This window comes from Mauremys mutica, chromosome 5 (genome assembly GCF_020497125.1).
Source record: "Mauremys mutica isolate MM-2020 ecotype Southern chromosome 5, ASM2049712v1, whole genome shotgun sequence".
Lineage (NCBI taxonomy): Eukaryota > Metazoa > Chordata > Testudines > Geoemydidae > Mauremys > Mauremys mutica.
Window position 1 is genome coordinate 4,096,053 of NC_059076.1, and position 12,490 is coordinate 4,108,542.

Genomic DNA, 12,490 nt, shown 5'->3' on the forward strand with positions numbered 1-12,490 from the left:
TGAGCCTTCAAATAAGGAAATTAAGAATACATTTTTAAAATGAAAAACATGAATGAAAGGAAAACCTTCATAAAAACGGTGCATGTGGACATACAGTACAGCTGGTAAAATGCAGGCTGTGATGATCTAGGTTATAATTTATTTTAAACTGTATTGTTGTCACCCAATGACTGGTTCAGAGAGGGAGAAAGGCTAAGCCACTAGCCTAAGAACCACTGCAGAGCTTTTTGATGTACTTCATTGACAAGCAAGGCCTTGAATAAATGACACACACAAAATCTATGAATATTTGCTCTCTACAAAAATCCTGCTCTTATGTCAAGCTGCAATAAATCCAGTTCTTGGCATCCCCGTTTTGTTCTGCCAGCAGAAGACACTATATGGAGGCACAAGCAACTTTAAAGATTGCTTGGAATCCAATCACTATTATTTGCCATAATCTACTCAGTTTCAATCCTGATATTTCAACCCTTATTCGTAAGCCACCATTCTGTTTTATTTATACTCCCTGTAAACTCAATGTCTAGATGTAATGGTCAAATCCTTTCTAGGGCTTGCTGGGACCCTTTCTGTTCAGCCTTGACAAAGTGTGTAAACTGATTTTTCAGGGTATGCCCAAGCCCAAGCGGCTAGTCTTTCTCTGAAGCATGTCCTGTGCCAGAGCTATAAAGTATAAAGGAGAGTGAAGTGGTGTGTTTTCCCTGTGGGCAAATCCATTGGAAACTTACCTGTGACAAATGTAACAGGACCTGTCTTTGTGCGTTGGGCAGCCGGTCCCTCCCCCAATTCCATACACATACTGGTTACTTTTCGAGGAGTTCTCTGCAAAGTAAATTCCAGCTCCAAACATCCCTCCAATGTATGCATGTCTTTCATCAAATCCTTTGTGAATAATTGCATTAATAAAAGGAGACCCTAGAACAGAAAAACACATCGGGGGGGGGGGGGAGGGCGGTTAGCTTTTGTGCAGGTTAGAGCTCAGACTTACTGTAGACTTTTACTGTAAGAGGTACTTGTGTAATATGTAAATTAAATGTCTGAAAATGAATTCAGCAGGTAATTCTGCTTAAGACAGGAAGTTTTTGTCTGATTATCCTGACAACATGTTTTGCTAAATGAAACCGACTTTTACTGGGGCTTGAGCAATTTGCTTAAGCTATTCAGGAGGATGTAGTTTGCAAGCATTTCTGAGCAGTTCTCCAGAGTCTTTTGAGGTCCTCCTTGTTCTTTCCGTCCTCTCTGGCTCCCTGCCCTACCCTGGCATGGTGCAGCTCCCCTCCTTTCTCTGACATCCTGCATCTCTCATGGCAATGCAATGTCATAGAATATCAGGGTTGGAAGGGACCTCAGGAGGCATCTAGTCCCATCTCTGCTCAAAGCAGGGCCAACACCAACTAAATGTCCTCCCTAAGGGCTGCCAATAGGTCCAGCAAAGTGGCTTGCACTGAATATGGTTTAACAAAGAAATAGCAGGTCTGAAATATAAAGACGAGGTTACTCACCTTGTGCAACAACTGGAGTTCTTCAAGATGTGTGTCCCTATGGGGACTTCACTTCAGGTGTGCCTTGATTGGAGATTTCTGGTAGCAGTGCCTGTTCGGCCGATGCATGCACCTACCCATTCTTGCGCCCTCAGTTCCTTATCTACCACAAAGTCCCAGAAGAGAACATAAGAATGGCCATACTGGGTCAGACCAAAGGTCCATCTAGCCTAGTATCCTGTCTGCCGACAGTGGCCAATGCCAGGTGCCCCAGGGGGAATGAACAGAACTGGTAATCATCAAGTGATCCATCCCCTGTCGCTCATTCCCAGCATCCGGCAAACAGAGGCTAGGGACACGATCCCTGCCCAAAACTCCAAAGCAGAGAGGAATGAGGATGGGTAGGAGAGCACATCTCAATGAGCTCCAGTTACTGCACAAGATGAGTAACTGCTCCTTCTTCAAGTAGTGTCCATATGGCTGCTCCACTTCAGATGACTGCCAAGCACTAGTCCCTCAGAGAGGAGGGAGCTCTGAAACAGAATCTAGTACTCAAGACAGGAATGCATTGCCAACCGCAGCATCCGATCTAGCGGCATGTACCACAGCATAATTGTTGGAGAAAGTATGTACTGAAGTCTAGGTTGAAGGTCTGCGAATCTCAACAACTGGAACATTCTTAAATAATGCCATAGAAGTAGTTTGTGATCTTGTAGAGTGGGCTAACCCTCTCGAACGAGGCTTAATGCGAGCAGAATCGTAACATGAAATAACACACCCAAAGATCCATCCTGAGAGCCTCTGGTTGGAAATTATGGGTCCCTTGGATCTGTCTGCAACTGAAACAAACAGTCTAGGGCTATTCTGGAAAGGTTTGGTTCTATTCAGATGAAAGGCTGATGCCCTTAGGCTTCTGACATCTAACATATGGAAGGGAGATTCCTACTGAGTCTGATGTGATTTTGGGGGAAAAAATGGAGATGAATTGTCTGGTTTATATGAAATTAGGAAGACACCATAGGCACCATCTTTGTTTGGATGTGGCTATAATGATTCTTTGAAAAACACTATAAAGGGGGATCTGCCATTAAAGTCCCGAGCTCTTGGACCGTGTGGACGGAAGTGATGGCCACCAAGAAGACTGTCTTTGTGGAAAGGCGAAGAAGTGAACATGTAGTTAACTGTTTGAAAGGGTGTTCAGGAGTCCTGTTTGTTCAAGATCCTCCCACTATCATCATTACATCAGACACACCACTCTTGGGATAGGGGGGCATATTTGGGGGTCGCACATAATCCAGGGCAAGTAGTCATCCTGAGAGCAGTTTTTTCACATTAGTTTTCTAGAGTTGAGAGAAGTGAGTGTCCTTTTACCAGCTGAATGACTGCAGAACCTACTGGGGAACAGGGGCTTGTCCAGGCTCTGCTTGTTTGGCATACAAAACTGTCCTGACCCATTCCTGGATGCACTGAAGATATAATTTGGCATGTTGAGATACAAAGATGCAAACTGCCATGTGCCCTAACAGTTGAAGACAATTTTTTACTGGGATTTGAAGGCTGAAATGAGATGAGATTCTGTAGGGTGAAAAACCTGTCCATAGGGAGGTAAGCCGTGGCTGTTGACACATCTAGAGAAGCTCCTCTGACATCTATCTGCTGTACTGGTGTAAAATTGACTTCTTGAGAATGAGTCGAGGGCCCAAAGTGTGGAATAGCGTCCTCATTGCTTATACTGCTGACAATACCTCTTGATATTATCAGCCTCGATCAACAAATTGTCAAGATAAGAGAAGACCATTATCGCCAGGCGATGAAGGTGGGGATCTATGACCGCGAGGATCTATGAGAATACCCTTGGGGCAGAGGAAAGGCTGAAAGGGAGCACGTGGTGCCAATAGTGGTCGCGTTCGATTATGACATGAAGAAATATCTTGTAAGCGGGATGAATTGCCACATGAAAATACATGTCTTGAAAGCTGAAAGTCACAAATCAATTCCTGGAATCGAGGGAGGGAACTATAGCTGCAAGGGTTACCATCCTGAATTTCTGCTGTTTCACACAGTTGTTCATGCATCTGAGGTGTAATACTGACTTCCATCCCCATTCTTTTTGGGGACCAGAAAGATGGGTTTTGACCATGAGATGGGTTTTGAAGAGCGACGGGGGATGGAGGTGGGACAGATAGTATAATCAGATGTAATGGCCTCCAACACCCATCTGTTGGATGTTATGGTCTTCCATGCAGGCTGAAAAGGGGAGAAGGAGGATAGGATGGTGCAACAGTGAGTCCTTTTCAAGTGGGTGAGAGTTAGACTTTTGACGAAGCCATCAAAACTGGTGCTTGGACTACATGGAAGGTTGGGATGAAGAAGCTGTGGCAGCCGCTGGCTTCCTTTCTGAATATTTAGGCCTCCTGGCCCCTGGCTTGGGTGGCCTACGGAAGGTGGAAAAATGGGCTGAGCAAGATCTCTGTGCTGACTGTGACTTGCTAAACTTTCTTTTATATGTTAGTTTATAGACCCGAAAGGATCTGTGTTTGGTCTTCGGTCATTCAAGGTGTGAAGGGAGTCATGTGTAGACTTGGAAAACAATGAATGGCTCTCACAATGGAGATCTTCAACAGTATTCTGCATCTCCCTAGGAAAGCCAAGATGCTCATTGCATTACGATCGCAGTGGAGATGGACCTGGCTGCAGCACCAGCCGCATCCAAGGAGCCCTGCATCAAAGGAGCTCTGTTATGAAAGAACTGGACTTAACATAACCTGCACTTGCCATAATCCGCAGCCTTCTTGTGCAGTTAACCACCATAAACTGGAAGCGAGGATACCATGTAGAGAGGAAGAATTTGGACTTGCTTAGGCAAACAAAAATAGCTGCACAAGCTGCAGTGTTACTAACAAGGATAGATGAAGTAAAATGGCATGCATGAGAATGGAAGGGAGCTGACCTTGGTCCAGGTGCCTGTGTCTGTAAAATTTCTTGCTGAAGTTGCTTTGCTGATAAGTAGAGTAATGAATTATTATTTGCTGTTGCTAGCAAAATTGCTAGCATATTAGGGGCCATTATGAGTTATGTGCTTTGTTTGAAAAAACCTATAAAAAGTTTAGAGAGAATACTCTGAAGAAGTTTGGATTTTCTGAGCAAGGAGACATTGAAATGAATCTCCCCAGTGCCTAGAAGGAAAGCCAGCCACTGGAACCCTGCTGCTGCCACTCGACACTATCTCAGACTTTGTGTAACTATATCTATCTGGGGTGCTCTAGACTATTGCTATTTTTGATAGGTGCTTTGTACTCAATAAAAAAAGACGGTTACTCACCTTTGTAACTGTTGTTCTTTGAGATGTGTTGTGGAAGATTTTTACCCTAGCAACACTCGGTGGGTTGGCTGAGGCGTCCCCTGTAGCACCGAATATATACCCCTGCCAACCCATCGCCCCCTCAGTTCCTTCTTGCCAGAGGGGAAGGAGGGCGGGTTTGGAATGGATATGAGCAACACATCTCGAAGAACAACAGTTACAACGGTGAGTAACCGTCTTTTCTTCTTCGAGTGCTTGCTCATATCGATTCCAATTAGGTGACTCCCAAGTCTTACCTAGGCGGTGGGGTCGGAGTGAGATGTCGCGGAATGAAGTACCGCTGAACCAAATGCTGCATCATCTCTGGACTGCTGCACTAATGCATAGTGGGAAGCGAAGGTGTGCACGGATGACCAAGTCGCTGCCTTGCAGATCTCCTGGAGGGGTACATGGGCCAGAAAGGCGGCAGATGAAGCTTGAGCCCGGGTGGAATGGGCGGTGAGGTGGCTAGTCGAAACGTGGGCCCAAGTCATAGCACGCACGGATGCATGACGTCACCCAAGATGAAATTCGCTGCGAGGAGACCGGTAGGACCTTCATCCGGTCAGCCACCACTACGAACAGTTGGGGTGTCTTTCTAAAAGGCTTTATTCGCTCGATGTAAAAAGCGAGAGCCCTACGAACATCCAGAGAATGCAGCTGTTGCTCTCGACATGATGCGTGCGGTTTCGGAAAGAAGACCAGGAGGAAAATGTCTTGGTTGATGTGGAAGGCAGACACCACCTTAGGGAGGAAGGTGGGGCGAGGTCGCAATTGTACCTTATCCTTGTGGAACACCGTATACGGGGGATCCGCCGTGAGGGCCCGATGTTCCGAGACACGCCTCGCCGATGTGATAGCGACGACGAAAGCTGTCTTCCAGGAAAGGTACAGCAGCGAGCAGGTGGCCATCGGCTCAAAGGGAGCACCCAAGAGCCTGGATAGAACTAGGTTGAGGTCCCACGTAGGGGCCGGATGACGGACCTGTGGGTACAAACGTTCCAAGCCCTTGAGGAACCTGGTGACCATAGGTTTAGAAAAGACTGAGTGTCCGTTCTCGCCTGGATGGAAGGCTGAAATAGCTGCCAGGTATACCTTGATGGATGAGACCGCTAGGCCGTGCTGCTTCAGGGACCAGAGATACTCCAGGATGGTAGGAACTGGTGCCTGCAGGGGGACAGCATCATTCTGGGCACACCAGCAGGAAAAGCGCTTCCATTTGGCCAGGTATGTGGACCTAGTGGAGGGCTTCCTGTTACCCAAGAGCACTTGTTGCACTGAGCTGGAGCAACACAGCTCGGACTGAGTTAACCATGCAGCATCCATGCCATGAGATGGAGGGACTGCAGGTCTGGACGGTGTAGTCTGCCGTGCTCCTGAGTTATCAGGTCTGGCCACAGCGGTAGGGGAATTGGTTTGGTCACTGACAGGTCGAGGAGCGTGGTGTACCAATGCTGTCTCGGCCATGCTGGAGCGATCAGGATTAAGCAGGCCTTGTCTCTGCGTAGCTTGAGAAGGACCTTGTGGACCAGTGGGAACGGAGGAAAAGCATAGAGCAGATGGTCTTTCCAAGTTATCAGGAATGCGTCTGACAGGGAGCCCAGGCAGCGTCCCTGGAGAGAGCAGAACACATGGTACTTCCGATTCTTGCGAGAGGCGAAGAGGTCTATGAGAGGAAACCTCCACTTCTGGAAAAGAGAATGGATAACGTCCGGGCGAATCGACCACTCATGAACTAGGAAGGATCTGCTGAGGTGATCTGCCAAGGTGTTCTGGCCTCCTGGGAGAAAGGACGCCAAGAGATCGATAGAGTGGGCTATACAAAATTCCCAGAGGCGTATGGCTTCCTGACAAAGGAGGGAGGACCACGCTCCACCTTGCTTGTTGATGTAAAACATGGCTGTTGTGTTGTCTATGAAGACTGTAACACAATGGCCCTGGAGATGTTCGCGGAATACTTGACATGCGAGGCGTACTGCTCTCAGTTCCCTCACGCTGATGTGCAGGGTTACTTCCTGCGCGCAGAGTCCCGCAAGGTGGGCACCCCAGCCGAGAGATGACGCGTCCGTGGTCAGGGCTAGCGAAGGCTGTAGGGCATGGAATGGCATCCCCTCGCAGACAAGGGTAGGGTTCAGCCACCAACTCAGTGAGGCTAAGATGTCCTTTGGCACAGTGAGAATTGTGTCCAAGCTGTCTCAGCCCAGCCGGTACACTGAGGAGAGCCAGGTCTGAAGTGGACAGAGGCGTAGTCTGGCATGTCTGGTCACAAAAGTGCACAAGGCCATGTGGCCTAGGAGAGCGAGGCACGTGCGAACTGTCGAGGTCGGGAAGCTGTGGAGGCCTTGAATTATGGCCACCATTGCCTGAAAGAGGGGCTGCGGTAAGCATGCCCTGGCGAGATTTGAGTCTAGGATCGCCCCAATGAAGTCTATTCTCTGTGTGGGCTCCAGAGTGGACTTTTCGGTGTTGAGCAGAAGGCCGAGTTGCTCGAACAGTCCCCTGACGAGACGCACATGATGCTGCACTTGCGTCTCGGAGGGACCTCGAATGAGCCAGTCGTCGAGGTATGGGAAGACTTGTATGCGATGTCGGCGGAGTGAGACCACTACGACAGACATACATTTTGTGAAGACTCTTGGCGCCGTGGAGAGGCCAAAGGGAAGGCAGCAAATTGGAAATGCTGCTGGTTGACCACAAAGTGAAGGTATTGCCTGTGCGGCGGGTAAATTGCTATGTGGAAGTACGTGCCCTTCATACCGAGGGCAGCGTACCAGTCTCCAGGATCCAGGGAAGGGATAATGGTTCCCAGGGATACCATGCGGAACTTCAACTTTACCATGAATTTGTTGAGTCCGCGCAGGTCCAGGATGGGCCATAGACCCCCCTTTGCCTTGGGTATTAGGAAGTAGCAGGAGTAAAACCCCTTGCCCCTCAAGTCCTTTGGGATCTCTTCTACTGCTCCGATGGCCAGGAGCGCCTGTACCTCCTGTAAGAGGATTTGCTTGTGAGAGGGGTTCCTGAAGAGGGACGGGGAGGGAGGGTGGGGGCGAAACAAACTGAAGATGGTATCCAAATTCCACCGTGCATAGGACCCAACGATCTGAGGTCATGTGGGACCACGCAGGGAGGAAATAGGAGAGACAGTTGCGGAAGGGTGGGAAAGGATCCGGGAAGGAGACTGGTGTTCCGTCCTCGAGCGCACCTTCAAAAATTTTGTTTGGGCCCCACCAGTGGCTTTGGGGGGCCCTGATTCTGGCCTCCTTGGGGACCAGATTGTCTCCTGCGGTTGCTCCGGCCACGCCTTCTAGTGAAGTCTTGCCACGGCCGAGGGTTAGGGTAGGAGCATTGAGGCTGAGGGCGGAAAGGTCTGGGTTGTTGCTCCGATGGAGCAGGGGAGGTGCCAAGGCAGCAGGGGAGGTGCCAAAGCAGCAGGTAGTTTATGCTGCTTCTTAGGCCGCAGAGACAGCGAACGATGCCGCGACTATACCGGTGCGGGAGACGGCCGGTGCTGGGGTTCTTTTCCGGTGCCGGATCGCTCCGGTGCTGGAGGGGCGCTTTGGACCGAAGGCATCTGTTCTGTGCGTGGTACTGAAGGCGCCAGGCTAAGTGCCGCTTCCATTAGGAGCTGTTTTAAACGAAAGTCCCACTCCTTTTTTGTTCTAGGCTTAAAAGCCTTGCAAATGCGGCACTTATCAGGCTGATGGGATTCCCCCAGGTACTTCAGACAGGAGCCGTGGGGATCTCCCGTTGGCATTGGCTTGAGACACGCCGAGCAAGGTTTGAAGCCCAGTGACCAGGGCATGGGCCCTGGTGCCGGGACGGAGGGAAGGGGATGAACCCCGATCCCTCCAAGTACTATCTACACTATATATACACAATTCACTACTAAGTATAACTACAAAACTACTGAACTATTCATAAGAACATAAGAACGGCCGTACCAGGTCTGACCAAAAGTCCATCTAGCCCAGTATCCTGTCTACTGACAATGGCCAATGCCAGGTGCCCCAGAGGGAGTGAACCTAACAGGCAATGATCAAGTGATCTCTCTCCTGCCATCCATCTCCATCCTCTTGACAAACAGGTCTCCACATCACTCATGATTTTATATACTTCTATCATATCCCCCCTTAGTCTCCTCTTTTCCAAGCTGAAGAGTCCTAGCCTCTTTAATCTTTCCTCATATGGGACCCTCTCCAAACCCCTAATCATTTTAGTTGCCCTTTTCTGAACCTTTTCTAGTGCCAGTATATCTTTTTTGATATGAGGAGACCACATCTGTACGCAGTATTCAAGATCAGAGGGGTAGACGTGTTAGTCTGGATCTGTAAAAGCAGCAAAGAGTCTTGTGGCACCATCCGACGAAGTGGGTATTCACCCACGAAAGCTCATGCTCCCAAACTTCTGTTAGTCTATAAGGTGCCACAAGACTCTTTGCTGCTTTTACAGTATTCGAGATGTGGGCGTACCATGGATTTATATAAGGGCAGTAATATATTCTCAGTCTTATTCTCTATCCCCTTTTTAATGATTCCTAACATCCTGTTTGTTTTTCTGATCGCCTCTGCACACTGCGTGGACATCTTCAGAGAACTATCAACGATGACTCCAAGATCTTTTTCCTGACTCGTTGTAGCTAAATTAGCCCCCATCATATTGTATGTATAGTTGGGGTTATTTTTTCCAATGTGCATTACTTTACATTTATCCACATTAAATTTCATTTGCCATTTTGTTGCCCAATCACTTAGTTTTTGAGATCTTTTTGAAGTTCTTCACAGTCTGCTTTGGTCTTAACTATCTTGAGCAGTTTAGTATCAACTATCTACAGAAGAACGAGGAAAGCTAGGGAGGGAGATCAGCTATGCTGCGCTTCACAGTTCCAACGACCGTCACGGGCGGTAAGAAGGAACTGAGGGGGCAATGGGTCGGCAGGGGTATATATTCAGCGCCAGAGCGGCGCCATGCCAGGGGGCGCCTCAGCCGACCCACTGAGTGTTGCTAGCGTAAAAATCTTCCGACGAACGTGCACGAGGCGCGCGCACACACCTAATTGGAATCGATATGAGCAAGCACTCAAAGAAGAACAAGGATTTTTGTGTAGAAGCACTTTTATGTGAACTAATTGTTTATCAGACAGAAGTGCTGCGTCCCCCACTGATTTATTTCCTGAGACTGCCTGGAAAACAGAGACTAGTTACCATAGTATTGGGTTCAGATAAACCCAGTGCCACCTCTGACCTGTATCCCCTAGGCAGAGGTGCCACCCCGAACTGCACCCATTAGGCAGAGCTGCTGACACTAACTGCACCCATTGGGAGTGACTGCCATCTTGGGTGCTAACCACTAGGCAGGGGACCCTTCCTCCCAATGCCATGTTGGTACCGGAAATTCAGTTTCAGTGTCTGGTGGTATAGTCCTCTTTGAGATTTCTACCGGTCTGGGTACGAAGTAGATGACCTCAATACCCAGTCTCTCTTTGTAGTCTGGTTAGAGGAAACCTTAGAGGCCTTCCTGGTACCTGAACCACATGGAGCATCTAAAGAACTCCCCTTGGGACCTGAGATCTGCAGAGTCTTCTTGTGATTTGGTGGCCAAGATTTTCTAGGAGACCCAGTACTCCTATTTTTCTTATCAGTAACCAGAAGCTTAGGTAACACAGCTCTCTGTACTGTGGACTTCTGACACAGAAGCTGTCTCTGCTGAGACTTTTGGTGACTGATGCCCAGAGGTAAGCAGCGCAGCTCAGCCTGTATATGTTGAGGCATTCAGTGACAAGGATCTCAAAATAGATGGGGCACTTGAAGCCCTGTGTACATGGAGGTTTTCGGTACCCAGGTCAGAAGTCAGTCTTAGGGCTTGTTCCATCATCATTAATCTAAACTTCGTTTCCCTATGGTTTTGAGATCTGCTCTTGAATGAGGTGCAGAACTTGCACTTGCTGGGGATATGAGTGTCTCCCAAACTGACAGAGACACTGAGGATGCCTGTCACTAATAAGGATAGCTTCCTGACAGGAAAGACACCTCTGAAAACTAGGAGATCCAGTCAGACCCCAGAGCAAAGTCCAAAAAATCCCCCTTAACAGGGAGAACAAAGAAAAAAGAGGGAACCGTGATTCCAACAACTAACAACGGAAACATTAAACACTAACTATACCCAAGAACTAGGCTGATGAGGACAGGCACACTCTACACTCCAGCTCAGGCTGAAAAAGAACGGAGGGTAGTTCCCATATGCGGTTCTATATATCCTTGGAACAGGGCACGAGAATGTGTAGGGCACATGGAAAGGCCAACGGGCCCTGCTTCCAAAAACCTTTGCTCAAAGGTGCAAGGGCGCATAAACACCTGAAGCGAAGCACCCACAGGGACACTTCTGAAGAAGTGTAGCTTTTCTCACATTCATTCTGATGGTGGAGAGGAAAGTGAGCAGAAATATAAAAACAATGTACAATGATTAACACTAACATTTACTCCCCTCCACCTTTTTTTTTTTTTTTAAAAGTAGTGAAGCCTAGAAACAGAGACCAGTTCCTCACCATGAAACAACATACGCTCATTGTGATGGTTGTGATTTTCCTCTGAGACCTCCTTCTGTCTGTGACAGAATCTCTCCCTCAACTTCTTGTTCACAACCTTCTGAATCTACAGTGTAAACAAAAAAACATAATTCACTTCTAATGAAATGTAATTCTATACAGTATAGGGAAACTGTAGCAAGCAGTATGAACTATATAACAAATATATGGGGTGGTTCAGTATCTAAGCTTTTGCTTTTAAAATAAAATTGGTAAAAAATATTACAGACAGAGCAGGTAGCACCACCTTTAGTCAAGGTGGCCCAACACTTCCCATCATAAGATCCTGTTTTCAGTTGCTAATAACTGCCAAACTTTTACCACTTGGGCTAAATTTAAGGTTTCTGCCTTGGGCAGAGTTTTGTCAAAAAATTTAGGCAAAAACTGTTCAGCCATTTCTGAGAAAAAGTTAGTGGAAAATGTGTTGTTTTGTGCATATGAAAACATTAACACTATTTCTCTGTGAAGCTCTAGTCTAGTGCTTTCAAGCTTTGAAGCAGGGACTTGAAATTTGGTGGCGGTGATGCAGCTTGGCCTGGTGTCAGGGATGTGCCTTTTGCCATTTCTAGGAAAATCCACCCAAATTGGCACATGCTCAGTAGAGACCTGTCAGAGTCTGGCAGTTAAATACTCTGAAGATTCTATCCATATTGAGCGTGCTCCATCCCTTCACAGCTCCTAATGGTGACAGGACTGTGCTTGGCCATCACCACAGTGCGACTGAACATGTTCCATCCCTGGAGCTGTAGGAGGCCCCTGTGGCACTGGGCACAGGAACTGAAAGCAGGGCAGCTGTCTCAGCTGTGCTCCCAATACTATCCCTGTTGACACCAAGGCAATATGAAGCAGGTCGAAGTTTGTTTTGTAAAAAAAATTGGGGACATTATATTAAAGCCCCCCCACATTAACAGAACGTTAAGGCTGTAAAGTCAAGCAATCAAAAGCCAGAATTAAGATTGCCTGTTCTACTTTAATTTATCCCCTTTGTGTGTACGCATTCTGGTACAGTCTGTAATTACATTGGTCACCTCCTGACTCCTTCACTGCACAGCATGGATGTACAGTCTTAATTTTGGTATTTCTGACCTT

The 12,490-nt window shown here is 47.7% G+C and overlaps 1 protein-coding gene across 1 annotated transcript in view; it reads right to left on the reverse strand.

Annotated features, from left to right (window-relative positions):
• The window catches only part of TNKS (tankyrase), a 323,782-nt gene that overhangs the window by 5,857 nt on the left and 305,435 nt on the right, over positions 1 to 12,490 (reverse strand). The window contains exons 24-25 of the mRNA XM_045018479.1: positions 11,363 to 11,468; positions 729 to 915 (exon numbers count right to left, since the gene is read on the reverse strand). Of these exons, the coding sequence (XP_044874414.1) occupies positions 729 to 915; positions 11,363 to 11,468 (293 nt within the window). The remainder of the gene's footprint in view (positions 1 to 728; positions 916 to 11,362; positions 11,469 to 12,490) is intronic.